Here is a 21,264-nt window from a genome sequence, read left to right on the forward strand (position 1 = left end):
AGACGGCCACAGAGATCACCTTTGCAATTTAAGTTTTCCAGATTCTCAGCTAACCATGTCCTCCTTACAAATGTCAACCCTGCACATGCTTCAAACTATGCGTAGGAAAATGTAATGGCCTTCGTTCAATAGCAATGTTCTTGAGTAGTCCTAGAGTAAATTCACTGACATACAACAGAATTCCAGAAGTGCCTGTCTTAGTGTCAAAGAAACAATTTTATTTCACGGGATGTTTGTGTGTGTGTGTGTGTGTGTGTGTGTGTGTGTGTTGAGAGCCAAGTCACTTCTGACTTATGGCAATCCTATGAATTAATGACCTTCAAAATATCTTGTTAACAGCCATGCTTAGGACTTGCAAATAGATGCCCGTGGCTTCCTTGATAGAATTGATCCATCTCATGTGAGGTCTTCCTCTTTTAGTGCTGCCTTTTAACTTTTCCTTGCATTGTTGCCTTTTCCTTTGTCCAAAGTACGATAGCCTCAGTTTGGTCATTTTAGCTTCAATGGAGAGTTCAGGCTTGATTTGATCTAGAACCCACTTATTTGTCTTTTTGGCGGTCCACAGTATCCATAAAACTCTCCTCCAACAACCACTTTTCAAGTGAATCAACTTTCTTCCTGTCAGCTTTCATTATTGTCCAACTTTCACACCCATACATAGTAATGGGGAATACTAAAGTATGAATTATCTTGATCTTGTTCCTTCAGTGACCCATCCTTACACTTAAGGATCTTTTCCACTTCCTTCATGGCTGCCCTTCCCAGTCTCAATCTCCTTCAGATTTCTTGGCTGATGACTGAGCCAAGGAATCGAAAATATTTAACAACTTCAATTTCTTCATTGTCGTCCTTAAAGTTGTATAATTCCTCAGTAGTCATTTACTTTTTTCTTCTTTATGTTCAGCTGGAATCCTGCTTTGGCACTTTCTGCTTTAAACTTCAGCAGAAGTCATTTCAAGTCTGCATTATTTACTGCCCGTAATGTGGTGTCATCTGCATATTTCAAATTGTTAATGTTCCTTCCCCCAATTTTCACTCCAACTTCCTCCAATTTCACTCCACCTTCATCTAAATTTAATCTAGCTTTCCTTATGATATGTTCTGCATATAGAGTACAGGATATATAGCTATGTATTTGCTAGCTAACACTTCATGTATGTGACTAGATGATGTGGGCTCTAGTCCATAAAAACTTATGTCAAAATCTGTAGTTACAAGACACTTTGCTAGTAACATAGCTATTGCTCTGGAATTTCTCTCTAAAGGAGCCTTTAGAATTGCAGTTTCAAGGTCAAAGGCTGACAGTTTTTTTATATTAGTGCTAGTATTGTTGTTGTTAGTACCAATGTTGTTGTTGTCCGTATTGTGAAAAAACAAGAGCATATTTGCAGGTCATGTATAATTTTCGATGCAATGTGTGGATGATTGGGTGGGCATCTTAAAGGCAAATGCCTTTCTTTTCTTCTTTAACAGAACAGTTACAGAGGATGGTGCTGAGTTGTTTTCCAAGGCAGGTCTACAGAGGAGTCTCATGCTACTCAATGAGGCTTACTCCCTGGGAACTGTCTTTAGGATTGCGATATAAATCCACATGAATTTTCCTAAGAAAATGTCAAAGAATGATGTAATGAAAGCAGATGGCTGCTGAACATGCCTTTGAACAGGATTCTTGCTACTTTCAACTTTGTATGATAGCTGGGGAACAGATGGGTGTTCGAGTGTTTGTGTGTGCATGCACAGATGATCTGTAGCAATCACAAATGGAAGAACATTTACTATTTTAAAAATGACAAATAACACTGAGGGTTACAGAGAGTTGGGGACTGGACTGAATACAATACTCAAAGTGCAACACCTCCCTTCACAAATGTGCCATGGAATTCATGAACGGCTACTTGCTACCACATTTATTCATTTGCTCTGCAAAGGACACTGAATGCAATATAGTCAGAATAGAACACTAGTAAGTTCTATTAATTTCAGGAGAAGTATTAAGCAAGTTGCTTTCATCTCTTCTCTCAGTCCCATGGCCTGTGATAGCTACAAATATAGATACCCAGCTTCAGATACCCACCTTCTGTCCAAGAGTTTGCCAGCCTCATTGGGCATCACACTATTTAAGGGCATCCTCTGATCCTTAAAGCAGCTGATTTGCTCATACACTTATCACAGATATACTGAGTATGAAAGACCTGGAATGACAACATTAGCCTGAAGTTCACATACTGAAAGAGCAGATGCTACAAAACAATGATATATGGCACTGAGATTTTGGGCATCTGTTCAATTTATATGGGATGAAGTAACATAAGAAGCGTCCTGCTGGCTCAGACCAGCAGTCCATCCAGTCCAGCATCTTATTTCACACAGTGTTCTGCCAGCTGCACTAGAGAACCAACACTCAGGGCATACAGGCCTCCCTGAAGTTGCCTCCTAGCACTGGCATTCAGAGGTTGACTGCCTTTGCATGTGGTTTTGTCCAGTCATCATGTGCCACAGTGGTTTCAGGGAAAATCAAAGAGGGATAATCTTGTTCCTCCAGCCTCCCTGAAGCCACCTGACTAGTGTTTAGCCCTAAGTAGTCCACACATGATCAATAGATAACTGTCTCCAGGTTGTTTCTATAAGATCTTAGGCAAAATCTGACAGGCTAAATTCTGCCTCTCTCTGACAGATAAACACATTGCTCTTACAGCTACAAACAACAGAACCTGGCTCAACTGAAAGCTGACCTACATAAAAGAAGAGTTGTTAAAAAAAAAGAAGAGTTGTTTTTTATATGCCAACTTTCTCTACCACTTAAGGAAGAATCAAACCGGCTTACAATCGCCTCCCCTTCCCCTCCCCACAACAGACACCCTGTGAGGTAGGTGGGGCTGAGAGAGTAGGACTAGCCCAAGGGCACCCAGCTGGCTTCATGCGTAGGAGTGGGGAAACAAATCCGGTTCACCAGATTAGCCTCTGCCACCCATGTGGAGGAGTGGGGAATCAAACCTGGTTCTCCAGATCAGACTCCACTGCTCCAAACCACTCACTCTTAACCACACCACGCTGGCTCCCGTATAACCCAGTTCTTTTGTACCCGAGCCACCAAGGGATGACTCAGGCTCTCTTAACTAAAAAGATTAATTTCATTTGGGAAACAGAAGGAGGGAAGCTTCATATAACTGCATGCATGCGAAAAAGGGGAGCGAGGAAAGATTTTAGACACTTAGGAGAAGGCAAAGCAAAACAATACAGTAAGCTAACATGACCTGAATGAACTAAGTCCCTAGCTTCATGGCATACAGATCTTCAGAGTTCTTGAGCCATGCTGACCTGACGGGCTTATCTCACAAAAGACTTCTCTTCCCTTGCTTGCTCCTGGAAAAGGCAAGTTTAACCCAGAGTTTACTTATTTTATTATATTTATAACCTGCCCTCCCTGGCCGAAGCCAGGGTCAGAGTTTTTTCAGTCTTGTTATGATCACACACCTTTGCATGGATAGGTGATCTTTTCCCACTCTGGCTGATCAGACAATTCCTTTGGGAAAAGAAACCCTTAAGCCCTCCCTGTGGGGCTTTATGATTCACTGTCCTGCTCTGAGTAGAGCTGTTGCCTGCAGGCCTAGCCTAGGGCCAAAAATACACAATATGAAATCCGCCAGTCAGGACATTGGTTCCTGACCTGATTCAAGTTATACATTCAAGCAGGGGACTCACATTTAAAAAGTCTCAATTTGACTGGAAATGGGGTGCAGGGAAGGGAAAATTTTGGATTTGCCTCTCGCATACCACCAGAAATGGTGCCAGGGGGGGATATTTGCCTCTTTCCCTGGCTTCACATGCCCGAGGATAAACACATGCTGCCAGAGGAAGGGGTAATCAGGGGTTCCCTGGCACCATTTCCAGGGGTGAAAATGTTGCAGGAGGAAAGCCCAAAGCCTCTTCCCTCCCTCAGGTCCTGTCTGAAGCAAACCAGAGAGCTTTTATAAATTGAACTTCAACGTATAACCATGAGTAAGGTCAGGACATGTCCTGAAAAATGGATATCATGTATTCAGGTTCCTAGTCTTGAAGATGGCTTAGAAATGGAGAAATCATGGGGGCCAGGATGGGACTCATAACTTCATGGCTAAGAACCACCGATGGACCTACTTCATCAGTCTGTCAAGTCTCCTTTTAAAGTCATCTATGCTAATTGTAGTGAATTTAACAAGAAAGTGTGTTTGAGGTTGCCTGCTTTGGTTGGCTGCTCTGGTTGCCCACCTCTGGGCTCCTGCTGTTGCTTGATGAAGCAGTGGGAGCAAAAATAGGAGAAAACTGGCGTCATGGGATGCCAGTTCCTCAATCCCCGCCTCTCCCAATGCTCCTGAGTGCTGGCAAACCTAGCATGAGGACACCATTAATGAGCAAGCTAAACTCATCCTCTGTCCTGGTAATCCTGTCCTAGTTTGCGGGTGAAGGTTATGTTTTCCTCTTTCAATTATTTCTACTACAGTCCATTAATGTTTTTTCCTGTTATTGTCTGTGGTACCATTTCTGGATGTACGGTAATAGAATCTGGTTATTTTGAAAACATGCATGCACAACCAAAATGCATGCCATTGTGACAATTAAGGGCTAATAGCCATGGCAGGAGAGTTATGTTATCACTAATGGTGTTACAGGCAGTGAGAAGTGTTCATGACACAGTCTATTTCTGCACAGCATTCACTCCAGATATTTTTAAGTAAAAAACCAAACAAAAAACTGATCAGGGAAAGAGAGATTAGGCTGTCCTGCAACAGTCCTGCATATATTTCTCAATAACTTTATTGTCTGGAGATAAATTTAACAGTACCTGGAACATATATCTCATACACTGCTATTCCAACCCTTGGGTAACTATAGATATGTGTAACTTAAATAAAACTCAGGTTTCCAGGAAGATGGTTTTAGAAAGCAAAGAAATCTTGGCCATCTTCTGGTCACTGTGTGTGTGTGTAAGGGGGGGAGGTAGTTGTGAGTTTCCTGCATTGTGCAGGGGGTTGGACTAGATGACCCTGGTGGTCCCTTCCAACTTTATGATTCTATGAAATGTTTGCAAGGGACTATACTGCTCAGGGCACTTAGATACACAGAAAGCCTGCATCAATTTGGGGTAAATTAAGAGGAGGAAAGGGGTGGTGGTTTTTCTACCCCACTTTTCTCTCTCTTAAAGGAGCCTCAAAAGCGGCTTACAATCACCTTCCCTTCCCCCCCACAACAGACACCTTGTGAGGTAGGTGGGGCTGAGAGAGATCTGAGAACTGCGACTAGCCCAAGGTCACCCAGCAGACTTCATGTGGAGGAGCGGGGAAACATGGCTCACCAGATTAGAGTCTGCCGCTCTTAATCACTATACCATGCTGGTTAATGAAAACACTCCTTGACAGAAGGGTCACCACAGTGTAACTTCCTGTGCCTTTTCCATATCCAAAGTATGACTGGACAACAAAGGTTCTTTTATATAGGAACAGCAGGTAAGAGTGTTTCTCTGGTTTTACAGAGCTTCTCCTTCCTTTCCCCAGTTTATGGCTCATTGAATGCACAAGATATATCAATTTCTTGACCCTGTTTTGCATAAAGTTGACAGTTGTATGTTGAAGAAGAAACTGGCTGACATTTATTTGCAAACCTCGAAAGAACCCAACAATTCTGAACACTGAAAACAATTGTGTAAGCATACGGGCCGCCTAAACTCCCGGACTGGACATGGCAACCCGATATGCAGGCACACGACTACTGTTCCAGCTGCGCGCCCGCCCCAAACGCTACTGGGACGGCCACAGTACGCTCCGTTGAAACTGACACGGCCGCTCCTGTGAGCTCCGTGCAGCCGGCAGCTAGGAAGCAGAAACAAGGGCAACCTCCAGTGAACCTGAGAGACTCCATGTTCCTGTGCAGACTCTGTTCCAGCCGCAGCCATATCGTGGAAAGCAGACAGTCACGTAGTCAGTGCCAACATCCCCCCCTCTCCCATTGCAACATCAGCAGCTTAATGGGCAATCAGCAGTTAACCTGATATCAGCGATGAGTCGTTCCTCCAGCTATGCAGCAGCGATCCCCAGACGTTAGCAGAGATCGCGCCTTCTGTTTAAGAACGTTAATCACTTCAGCAAGGATCTCCTGGTTCCTCCCGGGTTGTGCAAGCCATTGGAATTAGAATAGATTTCTAAATTTTCACTACCCCACCCTGGCAGCTGAAGATTAATCCTTTTGTCACCTCTTTGTCACCTGGGAACCTAGGAGGGGTAATCACATTACCCCACCCCCAGAAAAACAGTCTATCTGGGGTGCCCACCGCCCATAACTTTACCTTAGGTCTTTCCTGGCATACTTGCCGTTACTCTGATGGTTTGGTTTTGCGCAGCTTGACGACACTCCCCTCCCGCCTCGCTGGCTGAGTCTACGGGAACCACTTGCACCCGCCTTTGCTCTTATTTTCTGCTATCTTAGTCTACTGGGACTCAGACACCCCCTCTTCAAGAACAGTAAATATTACCCCACCAACGATCCCTGCCAAATGGGCATCTGTCTGTATTCTACTACCTTTTGAATTCTTAGGTTCTTTGTGTATGCTTGTATTGCACCACTGAATGCTTGAATACATAAACACTATTTAATTAGGATTCCTTGCCTCTGTCTTGATTTCAAAGGTCACAGATTATTGACTTTGGTATACATAGGTTGACCCCGCTATATAAATATTGTAGTTTCCGATTGCTCAAGCTAATTTCCCCATTTGTAGAGCAATTCGGGTAACAATTGGGTGAAGTTTGTTCTCCAGATCCCCTTTGATGTGGTGATGGGCCATTTGTGGGTTCTGAGGTGAGAGCCTGGACATATAATCCAGTTTATTTGACTTTAGGTTTGCAAATTTATCAGACGTTCCAAGCAGATTTTTCCATCCAGATAAAATTAATGAGCGGCAATGGAAAGCTACACTGGATATACTTCATTCCATTGTTGTAGAGGCTGAAGGAAAACTAGGAAGAATGCAAGACCTTTACTCTCTGTATAATGTTAAGTAACTATTATATCATTGCTCAGCAGCTATTCGTTATGAAGACTCCTCTATAGTTATGAACACGAAGTACTGTTGGTTATAGCAGCAGTTCACTTCATATACTGAAGACTACAGTGGACAGAAAACTGGCAAACAAAGTTAATTTTGTGGCCTATTGGCAACATATAAAGCTGCAACAAGTAATTACGACACCCAATAATGGTCAGTTTCATAGCATGCACATTGATTTTAATAGAACTGAGTAGTCTCAGGATCACAGCTTAAGGTGTATTAATGGTAGCTTACCATTTACTGTACTAGGAGCGCAAGCTTTGCAAACATTTCATCCACGAAATATTCACAATAGCCTGCTTTAGTTAAAAAACAAACAAACAAGCCAAGGCTAATTTCTTCCAAACATCAGCCTCATCATTTTTATGTAAAGCATTCCGCCCGCCCCACATCAAGGGCTGCCTTTTCTGAAGCCTCTAACCAGAGAAAGGTCTCCCTCCTGTGGAAATTTATCTCCAGCAGATTTAGAAAGGAAATCTCTTTCACGTTATTTGTGTTTGCATTCTGTAGAACTTAATTTTGAGCATACACCATCACTTGGTCCTCCTCCTTTATACTAGACACGTCGCCCCAGAAAGGAGGGGCCACTGCTTAGTTGCACAGCGCACACTTTCCAGATTGCAGGTCACAGGGCAAATCCCCTTCATTGTGTTAAAGTATTTAGGTGGCTCAGCCGCAAGGGCCTATGCCTGAAAGCTTGGAAAAATTGCTGCCAAGTGAAAAAAGACAATAGTGAATGCAGCTATTTTTATCTTTAAAAATTCCTCCTACTCCAGAACTTCTCTAAGCAAACCTTTAAGTAAATCATTAAACTGTGGGACTCCCTGCCCCAGATTGTGGTGATGGCTGCCAACCTGGAAGGCTTCAAGAGAGGAGTGGACATGTTCATGGAGGAGAGGGCTATCCATGGCTACAAGTCATGATGCAAATCTATTCTCTCTAGTATCAGAGGAGCATGCCTATTATATTAGGTGCTGTGGAACACAGGCAGGATGCTGCTGCTGCAGTCATCTTGTTTGTGGGCTTCCTAGAGGCACCTGGTTGGCCACTCTGTGAACAGACTGCTGGACTTGATGGGCATTGGTCTGATGCAGCATGGCTTTTCTTATGTTCCTATGATTAAGTAAAATGTACATTATACACATGCAACTACTCAAGCTTGTCTCACATATACTTTGCAGAAGGAAGGAGGGAACTGCCACAAATCCAGACAAACATCCATGCAACAGACTAGGATGCCACACTGTGCTCTTGTACAAAGCCATTGGATTGGATACAATACACAATTTTAAACTTTATTAATAAGGGCTGATCTGCCAGGCAGTAAAAAGGGGAAGAGTAGGTGTGTGGCCGGGTTGGAAGTGTGATTAAAGAGCATACAATAAAAGAGACTAGGGATTGCAAAAAAAAGAATCACACTACAGCAGACAGAAAACTGAATGTGACGCCAGTAAACAAGCTACAGTGAGTGCTCTTTATTGCTATGTACAAAGGATCCAAGTCTAAGTCAGAATTAAGGATTAAGTCAAGGACATGCTAGCTATGATCCTGTAAGTTCTTTGAAAATAAACAAGAAATAGAATTTAACCATTCTTTCCTCTCTAAGCCCAAACCTTAACTCAAGTGCCAGTTGTACGGCACTAACTTTTCAGCCCTTCCCTTCTTCCCCATCTCAACCTTTTAACATTACTATAGGGTTCATTCATTCATTCTCCCCTTAAACATTAGAAGAAGAGGTGGTTTTTATATGCCGACTTTCTCTACCATTTAAGGGAGACTCAAACCGGCTTACAATCACCTTCCCTCCCCCTCCCCACAACAGACACCCTGTGAGGTGGGTGGGGCTGAGAGAGCTCTAACAAAGCTGTAATTTGCCCAAGGTCACCCAGCTGGCTTCATGTGTAGGAGTGGGGAAACAAATCCAGTTCTCCAGATAAGCCTCTGCCGCTCATGTGGAGGAGTGAGGACTCAAAACCAGTTCTCCAGATCAGAGTCCACTGCTCCAAACTACCGCTCTTAACCGCTACACCACGCTGGCTATCCTAATTAATGTAAGAAGTATCAAAAGACAAGTCTTGTTTATAAGAAGGACCTTTCCGACACATATGCTTTACACAGCAACGTGATGAAGTTTATGATATGGTCCTTCCTGAACTGTTCAGAATACAGATAAGGAAGGCTTTGGAAAAGTTGTCAAGGAAAGGGGCTCTAAGCTAATTTTTCCTTACCTTTGTTTTTAAAAGCTAAACAAATAAGTGTGATCTGCTTACTTGCATTCTGCATTGGCAGAGACCCAGGAAGACTGTACCAAGAGTTACAAGCTAATTGCTAAATTAGCTTTCTAATAGAACTTCTCTCCCCTTCCATCACATTAAACGTTCAAAGAAGCTGATGTGTCATCCTACATGATAGTATGGGAAGATGACCTATAGGATAAATTTAGAATTGGAAAAATGGGACAGAAGTCAAGATTACACATTCAAGAAGACAATATGCAAGAGTAACAACTGAAAATATTAAGTACACAATTCCTCTTAAACGCCATTCAATCCACACAATTTAGCTCAAAATGGCAGAAAATGTGTGTTCAGTTAGGCACATCTCCTTGGTTTGCTGTTGGCAACTAAAAACTCTTTGGTAAGTGGAGACACAATGCTCCATCTGTGTGTGGGGCCTGAGAAGTTTAAAAAAGTTCACTTGACAAATCTGGGCTGCCAAGTCTCACAATCAGACTAGATAATCTAGTCTATTGGACAATAGATTGGTTCTTACCACTTGGCTTCCTTTTTTTCACAACTCATGTCCTTAGATGACCACCATAACATTCTTTTATTTGCTGGTCTTGAACCATATTAAACTTATTGATTATGACCACCATAACACTCTATCACAAAACAAATGAATGCCTTTGTTGGACTGGTATGATATGCTACATCTAACTTATACTTGACTATTACACTTACCTTTTAGATATGCTTGAACACATGAACCTACCTTATACGGAGTCAGATCATTAGTCTACCAAGATCTAGAATGACTATCTGGACTGGCAGCAGCTCTTCATGGTTTCAGGTAGAGGTTTTATACACTACCGAAGATACCACGGAACAAACCTTTGGACCTTCTGTATACAAAGCAGATGCTCTGCCTGTCAGCAATGGTCTCTTACAACTATACCGTTGAGTATGCAAAATTAACCATTGATGCTTTTATTGTGTTGATTATCCCGCTTCCCTTTTTTGACTCACTCTGACATACTGAGTTACTGATCCCCCAAATAAGCTCACATCCATTTTTTGTATTCTTAAAAAAAATCTTTGATCAAAATAGTATGAAAAAATTACAGCTCAGGGAAGCAGAAAATGCTTGGTTACAGCTGCCTCCTGGCAAGCTGACCACCCCCCTCACATGGGCATCCGTTTTTCAAAATTACTATAAATTACTGAGGTTACATGGAATGAACTACAGTGAAAACATGTGGTGAAGGAATTTCTTTAAGTCTCAGAATAGCAGTAGGAGAGATGTGGACAGTAAACTTGGCTTGGGGTATGGAATTATCAACTGCATGTGGTATATACCAATTCACCTCCCCTGACCTCCCAGGTAACAAAAGGACATTTTGTTTCTGCTCCAGCCCCCATTTATGATTGAATCTACAGATTTTCATTCTCTGAAGACTCAAGTGGTGGAAATCAGAACGTTTTGGCAACATTTTTTTCTGAATTTTAGCCTTTGTTTATCGTTCTGTGGATGCTGAACTTTCGAGTGAGGTAACCAAATGTCTCAAAACTTGATAAATGACTCAAAATGGCACCTGCCCATTGGGTGAAGTTCAAAAAAAATTGATAGGGCCAACAATCCATTTTACCCTGTAGACTAAAAAGTCAGTTTGTTATTCACAGCTAGAATCCACAAAATGTGCAATGTTATATTTATTGATTAGCAGGCTTTTTTTTTACATCACATCAATGTTTTCCATCACAATCCACAAATAATTTACTGATTAAAAGTAAGAAATTCAGCACAGTACTTCATTATGGGTTTTTTTTTGGGGGGGGGAAGTACTGAGAATTATGAACGTTTAAAACCAGGAATAAAAACATTATAAAAGCAATTAGATCTTTCTAGTGAAAAACGCTCATAGTTTTACCTTTCAGGTCAAGAACATCAGCAGGCATTTCAAGACTGATTCCCCAGATGACATCCAATTACAAAGAACCCGTAGTTTTATTAAGTATATAATCCTTTACTCAGTAAAAAAGCTTTTTGGTTTGGCTTACGACCTAAAATTTTTTGGAGCATATCCATTCCATCTAATGAGCCTCCGGGTTTCAGGATAAGATTTCTGTATTTCATTCCAGCCTAAAAAGAAAATAAAAAGGTTGGCTAATATTTCATGTTTATGTGAATTTTCTAAATCCACAACAAAAAAAGGAAATTTCCATGGAATGGAAGCAGGAGGTAGTCTTACCACAGAGCTAACATATTTTTTTTGTCCTTTCACAAGCTTTTTGTCCTTCTGCAGTCAACAAAGGGTAAGAAAAAACCTTCTGAACACTCCAGCCCTTGGTTATCATACTCCGAGCAAACTAGGTTTGCAAAACTCGTGGGAACTAGAGAGGTGTAAACATGTGTTGGACTCAGCATAAGGAGCACCATCTCTATCGATTATCGTAGTCTTATGTTTAAAAAATTCCTCTTCTCAAGAAGAGCTCCAGCGTTAATCCATCAACATACTTAAAAGTCTCTTTGGGCAGTTTATGGAGGCATGCATCTTTCTACAGTTCCTCATATGTTAAGCACACCTTAGACCCGTGTTGGCGAACCTATGGCACGCGTGCCATTTCCGGCACGCGTAGCCCTCTCTGCCGGCACGCAGCTCTCTCCCTCTCTCTCAGTTGAGCTGCGGCCGGCACGAGAGAGGAGCACAGCGAGGGACCTCCCCACAAATGGCTGGGAGACAGGAGGACGAGCGAGGGGGAGTCGAAGACATGAACCGCCAGCTTCTGAGTGGCCCGCCGCCCAGCTGGGCATTGGACGAGCGCTGGCGGGGCGGAAGGGGAAAGGGTCGGCCGCAGCTCAGCTGTTTGTCGGCGCCGCTTGCCTCTCCAGCTCTGCCCCCGCCCGCCCTCACTCTGCTGCTGTTCCCCACCGTGCCTCCAGGGCCAGGCTGGGTGAGGGGCCCACACACAGCCAGGCCCAGGGGTAGCTCGGGTTATACTCTGGCAGGGCCGCCAGCGGGATCGCCTCTGTCGGGGCGGCGCTGCCGTCGGGGGCTGCGGGGCTGGGCGGCGAGGGGCAGAAGGCCGGGGGCCCCGGGAGCAGCACTGGTGGTACCGTGGACGGGGTGGGCGGGGCGCTCCTCCGCTTGTGGCAGCCGGAGCCTTTCTGCATGGCGGCTGCACTGCGCTCCCTTCGGAGGGGGCGTCCTCTCCGACGCCTCCCTCCGCAGGCCGGGCCAGGCGCTGTGGAGGCGCCGCCAGCGGGCCAAGGAGCGCGCCAGGCCCCAGGCTGCCAGCTCGCCCTGCAGTGGCATGGGGAGGGGCAGGCCCGTCGGCTGGACTGGAGCGAGGGCGGGGGTGTTGCCCCAGGGTCTGCACCATTGGCCGCTTGTCTTGCCTGGCCCCCTGGCCCTTGCGCTCGGCCCGCGCTCGGCTGAGGTTCGGGCCCTTTCCAGGGCTGGGAAAGCGGCCGGGGGTCTCGGGCGGGCAAGTGGCGGCCGCCGCTCTGCAGGAGGGAGGCCTTTGCCACGCCTTCCTGGCGCTCTGGCCACAGAGCCCAGACAGACTGGGAAGCCGGCGCCGGCCCTGCACTGCAAGGCAAAGCAAGGTCAGGGGGAAGGAGGGAGGGAGACCCCCCCATGAGCGGCAAGCTCGCAGCTGCCGCCACCCCCCCACACCACAGGGTGCTGAGGCTGCTGCCTGCCGGGGCCCAATCCTGCTGTGGTTCTCCCGCCCAGGAGAGGCGCAATGCCCAGCCGCTGGGGCATATCGTCTGTGCCGCCGCGGGATGTTCATCTTTGATGGGCGGGGAGGGGGGAATCCTTCCCACCCACGGCTCTGAAAACATCAAACAGCTGGGCGCGGCTGCGTGTCCAGGAGGGGAGGGGCCGTGGCTCAGCGGTAGAGCATCTACTTGGCATGCAGAAGGCCCCAGGTTCAATCCCTGGCATCTCCAGTTCAAGGGACTGGGCAATTAGGTGATGTGAAAGACCTCTACCCAAGACCCTGGAGAGCTGCTGCCTGTCTGAGCAGACAATACTGACTTTGATGGACCGAGGGTCTGATTCAGTATAAGGCAGCTACATGTATACAAAACATAGTGGCATTTTAAAAAGTTGTTTGTATCATTGAAAGATCTGTTATTGTGTTTTTCCTTTAAGGCAAAAGATGTTAATGTATGAGTTGTTTTTACTAAACTAAAACCTCAGTATTCAGGTTAAATTGCCGCATTGGCACTCGGTGATAAATAAGTGGGTTTTGGGTTGCAGTTTGGGCACTCGGTCTCTAAAAGGTTCGCCATCACTGCCTTAGACTAAGCTTTGCATCCAGACTTTACATGTCTGGAACACTTTTTAAGCAACATACAGAGGACCTGTAGGCATCTCGGGCACTAATGAAGATTGTTTTCTCCAGTCTGTTTCCATATTTACATTGCCATATTTACATCATCTAAATGTCCACGTGCCTAACCCTTAGGACTGGTATACAAGTTATCTTGTCCTCATGGGAGGTTGCTTCTGTCACGCAACATACAGAATAATCCTTGGACTCCATGCAATGCTGGAGTTCCATAATCTGTGAGGTATAATCTGTAACCCAGTTTTTATATGGATCTGTCTAGTCTCATAAGAGGTTTTCACACTGGTGTTGGCTGCTCCTGGAGTCTACATTTCACCCAAGTCTATTCATAGAACATAACAATATTGCTCTCCATGCTTCCTCCTGCGTCTCTTATTTGCAGCTGTCATTTTGTTAACTCTTTTCCTTTGCAGGAATCTCATACAATGCAACCCTTTAGCTGTTGGCAGCTTATTGGCTAGTTTATTAACAAGCGAGGAACTGGACGGGTTACTGTTCACATAATATCAGATAAACTTTGGAGTCAGTTATGCTTATGTGAATGCTCTTCAGCTTGGTAGTAAGCTATGGAAGGGGAAGCAGTACTGGGTGCCTGTTGTGACCTTTATTTCAAAAAACCCTTTCCAGTTATACTGATCAATTTTTGTTTATAATGCAAAGTAAAACTTTCAAGAATTAATTATTGTTGTAGATACAACTATCTGGGGCTCTAGGCTTAGACCAGCTTGGTCATTTGACAAGTTTGCAATTAAGAAAATGCAGGACATGGTTGCTCAACCAACTTTTACATACACTCTGTGTTTTGAACTATATTATGAATTACATGAAAATTTGCTTGCTTTTAAAAACAAATTCATAGACAATGCATGAAAATACAACTGATGAAAAGGTGCAGAACTGAAATGGAATTATATATTATTAAGCCTCCAAGCTGAACAGAACAGTAACACATAACTTCACCTCCCTCAGCGTGAAAACATCTAAATAGGAAAAAAACAACCATATTTCATGCAGAGAATTGTCCATTACGAATTTCAAAATAACCAAAGTTTTTAAAGCGTTAAAATATATATTTAACATTTCTCTAACACTACGTATTAAATTAATGTAAATGTCTTATAAAAATACATCTATTTTTCCTCATAAAGTAGGCCCACTGACACAGGATAGGATCCAGACGAGACGTTTGTACAAGCACAAGGATTTCTGCCCATGGACGGTGATTTTCCTGCTTCCCCATTTCCATAGCAGCCTGAAATGCCTCCCAAAATGCTGTGCTTGGGGGAGAGGGACCCTGCTGAGAACAGGATTTGGGAGGAGCATTTTAGGCTGCCACAGGAGGCAGGAGGCAGGAAAATTATGTTCCATGTACAGAAATCCTTGTGCCTGCAAAATCATTAGTCTGGATCCAACCCACAGTTTTATAAGCCCATTTACTGGACACAAGTACTGCCAAAATGCCTCCCTCTGTGTTCAAATATGCTAATTCTGCCCTTTCTAGCAAAGCATCTTTTTTCAGACTTCAGTCGAGCAAACTGACACATTGCCATCCATGTAAGGTGGCATAAAGTCTATGTAGGGCTGCCCTTGAGGCTGACTTGAAAACTCCAGCTGGTACAAAATGCCGCAGCAAGGCTGCTTACTGGGTCCTCGTCGTGGGCTCATATCACACCAGTGCTTAAACAGCTGCACTGGCTCCAGCTGGAATATCCGGTCAGATTCAAGGTGCTGGTTATTACCTTTAAAGCCTTACACGGTCTGGGACTTTCGTATCTGCGGGAGCGCCTTTCCTAGTATGTTCCCCAGAGGACTGTTCGTTCAGCTAATAACAATCTTTTGGTGGGTCCTGGCCTGAGGAGTGTCCAGCTGGCCTCGACCAGGGCCAGGGCTTTCTCTGCTCTGGCCCCTGCCTGGTGGAATAGCCTCACTAGCGAGACCAGGGCCCTGCGGGACCTCAAAGAGTTCCACAGGGTCTATAAAACAGAGCTATTCTGCTAGGCTTATGGTTGAGGCCAGCTATATATAAAGACCGGCCTCCCTAACCTTCCCATTGTGGTTAACACCTTTTATTCCATCTGGTGCCTTCCATCTGCTCGCCTAGCTGGGTTGTTGTATTGTGACTCGTTTGTTAGAGGCACCTAGGTAAATTAGTATAATGATTATGATTTTATAGGGCTATTTTAAAATGTTTTAATACTTTTATTGATTAATATGACTTTTATATTCTGTAAGCTGCTTTGAGCCTGGCTTTGGCCAGGAAGAGCGGGGTAACAAATGGAAATAATAAATAAACAAAGTTTCCCTACCTTTGGATTCATTATTCCTTCTTGTTTAAAGCAATTGTAATAAATGTCCATGGAGAAGACTTCACTCCAGAGGTACCCATAGTACTGGGCATCATATCCACCTGCCAAATGCCCAAAGGTGGCTGGCATATTTGTACCTTAAAAAACAGAAAACGGCACGCAGATATACCAATGTTACAGAGAAAGTGTAATAAAGAATGGATTCAGAGGAGAGTCTAAATGCAGTTGAACCTCTGACGTTAATCAGATCTGGCCTCAACCAGCAGTTCCATGGAAGCTGGAGGACTCTACTGACTCTGCTGTGAACTTCTCAGAAAAAGAGCAGAATACAAATATAACAAGTAAATAAAAAGCGGTGTAGAATTTTCATCTGTTGGCCATACTGAGCCCCTTCTTGGAGAACCAGTCACAAGAGCCATCTTGGCTACCTGACAGTATTGTGCGTGACGCAGGAGTTGGGCAGCGTACACATGAGCAAAGGGACTAAAGGCAGACTGCACCCTAGCTTGTTCTAATGGGAGGAGCTCTCACATGGGGCCTGGCAGGGCAAACAGGCTCCATTCAGCGTATCTGCCCTTTCACTCTCTTTTTGGCCATGTTCTGCTCAGAGGAGAGGTTGGCAGAGTACATGGGATGCTCCCTTCTGTTCTCTGCTCAAAGAGGCAATTTTAATTCAATAAATCCATGCCTTCTGCCCAAGGAAGTAATAAAGATTGGGTTGGTTTTTTTTTAAGAACTAGAGCTGTGAAGACCTGGAAAAAAGCCCACCTACCCTGAGAATTGTTTGCAACTTTTCCAAAGGGATTTTTTTTTAATTTTGGGGAGTATTAAAAAATAAAACAAAACAAAAAAACCCACAAAAAAACCACCTCCTATAATTTTTTTCTTTTTTTGGCAGGAGTAAAATGTTTTTCTCCTTCAAAATATTTTATGAAGAATTTTATGTAACGCAATTAAATTTTCAAGGATATGTTCAGTGTCTGTATGGCCATATTTAATATTCTGTACTTTTATTAATGTCCTGATTTGGATGGCTCGGGCTAGCCTGATCTCATCAAATTTTGGAAGCTAAGCAGGGTCACCCCTAGTTAATATTTGGATGGGAGACCACCAAGAAAGTCTAGGGTCATTATGCAGAGCAATGGCAAACCACACATCTGTTTGTCTCTTGCCTCGAAAACCCTACGGGGCCACCATAAATCAGCTGCACTTTACACACACAATGCTATTAATATGCAACTGAAGAGTTCTCTATTCTCGATGTTATAAGGTTAATGTGATATCTAAATATTGTACAGTCTATCTGACTGTATAAGACCATTCATATACTCTTTTTTACCCCAATATTTATTTTCTATTTTCAATGTTTATTTTTTCATACATTTAGATTGTAAAGACTGAGATACATATGCAAAAGTGTATATCGTACACTGTCGGCAGCTCTCTCACAAGTGTTGACTATCATTCACAATTTTGCTTACAGAAAATGGGCACGGTTTTATTTAAAGATTCCATGAAGATTCCAAGCAGTACAATGTTGTATGCTAACAGTTATAAATGATGCACTGTATATTGCTAAAGCAATAGAATACATTTGGGCTTGAAAAGAAATTAACAGTGCAACCCTAAGAAAATATTCCTGGAAGTAATCCCCACTGAATAGACTTCAGTAGAATTTTGAGGAGACTTGCTCTGGAGTGTTTTTTCAGTATTATGTATGTTTCTGTTTTCCCCAACATTTATGTTTTTATCTGAAACCAAACAGCCATGAACCATACAGTTCCCATGGATTCAAAATTTCTGGTAGTTTACAAATGAACCAATCTAGAAAGTAACCCCCACTTTAAAAAAAATGTCAAAAGAAATGTTTAATTTCTTGTTGGAAAGGACTATTGCATTTCTAAAAGTAATAAAAGATAAATGGAAGTTTTAAAATGTCCATACCAGGTGTTGCAGGTATTCCCAAAATGTCATCACAGTACTTGGCATATTCCTCAGCAGGATTAGCCGAAGATTTAGTATGAACTGACTGATCAACTTTGCTCAAGACAATCTGGCGAAGAGTCAGAAGTCCTAGTTAAATCAGAGGATCAAAGCACCATCAACAAACCAGGACAAGAAGTTTGGAAACACGTTGTGAGTGCTGCAAAACCCTACGTGGGACAGAACATACTAGATTTTTAGGTGTTTAAACAGAATAGAATCAGATAAAAAAGATATGCCATTATAAAAGCAAAACTGAAATTACTCTGGCAACAGTAAAGAGGAAATGATGGTAAATGGGAGATTTTACAGAACTGATTGTGCTAATGAACAATGGTATAGAAAGGATTTTTTTGTATGCTTCACACAGGTTCTGTTCAGACAATCTCTCCCTCAGGGCTGATTCACATGTTGAATCTCTCCCTCAGGGCTGATTCAAAAGTCCACGAGGACTTTTGACAGATGTGTTCTGGGATTTCCTCACTGGAAACTTAAATCCATTGCACACAGGCTTGGTTTGCAGGAGAAGGGTGTTCAGTTCCCCCTCTCACCTTACTATGACCTGAAATGGCCCTGCGGAGTAGCTGTTTGCCCACTGGGAAATATATGTACTGATAGCTGCATGTAGGTTTCTCCAACGGGAATAATAATACTCCTTGGCTCCTTCAAGTTGAGCAAATGCCTGAGGGAAAGAAGGCTGAATCCCCTTCTCCGTGTGCACTGTGGTCCAAATCCTAATCCAAATGGGCCCCCGTCATGTCTATGAATTGATTTCCCAGCATGCAGAGCCAAGTGCATGAAACCCCCAAAATCTGAAACATGTGTCTACCACATGGACTTTGTAGCACGTGAACTGGTCCTCAGACTGTCCTTAAGGAAGGATCTAGAGGGGGCCTGAAGCTTTTTGCGCTTCCTCCCTTTCCCAACCATCTAAGGGTTTCTTAATGCATTAAAAAAGCAATGAAGATGTGCAATTAAACAAAAAAAACACACACACACCAAAAAACAGTTATACACACATACCCATCAACAGTACACTGTATCATTTGATATACTAAGCCAGTCAAGATAGTGCCACACCTTTTGGTCACTGGCTTCCAGAAGACAGTGTACAAAAGAACCGCAAAATGAATTTCAAATACAAATGGACAAAAATCTGCTGTTTCTATTCCAGCTGAACACAGTATGCTTTGGAATGGACACTCAATGCTGCTTTGAACCTTAGGAGGTTAAAATTCACATTCTCCACATGCCATTTGTTCTACAAGGAGTGTCAAGGCAATATATATTTTAAAAACATAACTAAAAACATAATGGTTTTGTATTTTAATCATATTCCCATATGATACACATCTTGAAATGGCTACAAGAAACATGGCCCACTCACATTTTACAGTTTTAGTACACCCATCAAATATCCGACATACTAATATTACTATCACTATCACTTTTCTATAGTTTTGAAGTAGTCTGGTGTTCTTGAACCAGTCATTCTGAGCCTCAAATAAGTGGCCAAAATTATGATGAAAAGAAAATTAGAAGGGTGTTTGGATCTAGCCACAGTAGCAATCTATCATCCCATGAACCCACAAAGGTTTAAATCACAGAGTCAGTTTCTGGGAGGAGGAGGAAGAAATAAAGATATGATCAAACAGATACTGATCCTGAATGAGTGTTCTCTAGGATTTTCCACAGAGCTCATCTCTTGAGTTCAATAGCAGTTCTCTAGGAATGAAGTTAGAACTTGACGTTCATTAATCATGTTTGATATCTCAGGAAAGATCCTCAACAGATTTATTTAGACTCCCACCCCCTTATGATTAAAAAATTAAAATACCAAAACATTGCTTACAGTTCTAAGGGTGTATCTTTTTATTTGATGCCAGTTATTTAATTCTTGCACACCCACACAAACACCAAATAAAAGACCTCCCCAAAGGAATACCTGTGTTGGCTAGCCTAGAAGCAACCAGTTTTTCAAGGAGATCATCTGGAACATGGCTTCCATCTTTATAATGTCTTGACATTTGTTTCAGAGGTTCTTTCTCCCATACCCAGTTCTCAAACATTTGGGAAGGTACCTCTACAAAATCCGTTTCCACATTAGTTCCACTAAACCTAGCAAAGTCAGTCTGCCAAAGATGAAAACAAACACAAGTAATGAATCCAGAGTGAAGTGTTAAGGAAGGCATAGCATATATGCATGGCCCATTGTACGGTGATATGAATTGAGGCCCTCTTTACCTCCTCATTCCTCAGCATTCTTTTAACTGTATGGGAAGCCCAACACAACAAATCTCTCATGAGAACTGAGGAGAGGAGGGTGGCAGCATGAAGGTGTTGCGGACAACATATGTTCAGCCTAGGGTTACCAACTCTGGGTTGGGAAATACCTGGAGATTTGGGGGATGGAGCCTGGGGATGGAGAGGTTTGGAAAAGAGCAGGACCTCTGTGAGTATAATGCCACAGAGTTCGCCCTCTAAGCAGCCATTTTCTCCAGGGGAACTGATCTCTGTTGCCTGAGATCAGTTCTAATTCTGGGAGATCTCCAGGCCTGGAGGTTGGCAACCTTAGTTGAGCTACCAATGAGTGAGCGAGCGAGCACCCCCCCCCAAGGATTTCACTGCTGATATACACATATACATAGAATTGTTAAGAAGTTCAGTGTTAAATTTACCATCTATCTTTATATACAAAAATTCCTCTATATAAAGCTTGTGAGTTAGGAAGAGCGAGAATCCAAGGCGAGATGATGTAAATAAGCCTGGGATTATTCACACTAACTTGAATTTAGCCAAAAGGCTGAAAAACCTGGGATTATTAATGCCTGAAGCCACCAGAGATAAGAAGCAAGTTTAGGTGCAAGATAAAAGCATGTATCTGAACACCACCAAATTTGCCATTGACTTTCATTAGAGCCTCATGGTGACATTTTAAATTCTAATGTAACAGCTACAGCATCCTAATGTGTGAGGATCCAACCAAATGAATCATTATGTTGGGAATAAAACATATTTCATCTGGAGGGAAAGAAAGCACATTGCAGCTGGTTAAATTTACATGCTACTATTGATACCTTGTTTGTTTTAAACATGGAAGTCATACAGTGGTTTGGATCCTGCAGAAAATTTATGTTGACTTAAGGATTTCTGTCAGCAGAGAACAACAATTTCCCCATCTCCCTCTGCAGCCCCAAACACCCCCTGAAATGCTACTGCTGGGAAAACGCGGGATTCCCAGGAGCTGGATGAGGAGGAACTGGAGGCCAGCAGTGAGAAGGAGGAATCACCAAAAATCACTCTCTCACCCCGT

At 43.2% G+C, this 21,264-nt stretch overlaps 1 protein-coding gene across 1 annotated transcript in view; it reads right to left on the reverse strand.

The window, feature by feature from the left end:
- Nucleotides 1–11,132: 11,132 nt before the first annotated feature.
- The window catches only part of NLN (neurolysin), a 39,095-nt gene continuing 28,963 nt past the window's right edge, over nucleotides 11,133–21,264 (reverse strand). The window contains exons 10-13 of the mRNA XM_056848145.1: nucleotides 19,897–20,083; nucleotides 17,913–18,041; nucleotides 15,969–16,105; nucleotides 11,133–11,443 (exon numbers count right to left, since the gene is read on the reverse strand). Of these exons, the coding sequence (XP_056704123.1) occupies nucleotides 11,312–11,443; nucleotides 15,969–16,105; nucleotides 17,913–18,041; nucleotides 19,897–20,083 (585 nt within the window). The 3' untranslated portion in view covers nucleotides 11,133–11,311. The remainder of the gene's footprint in view (nucleotides 11,444–15,968; nucleotides 16,106–17,912; nucleotides 18,042–19,896; nucleotides 20,084–21,264) is intronic.

This window comes from Euleptes europaea, chromosome 4 (genome assembly GCF_029931775.1).
Source record: "Euleptes europaea isolate rEulEur1 chromosome 4, rEulEur1.hap1, whole genome shotgun sequence".
Taxonomy (NCBI): domain Eukaryota; kingdom Metazoa; phylum Chordata; class Lepidosauria; order Squamata; family Sphaerodactylidae; genus Euleptes; species Euleptes europaea.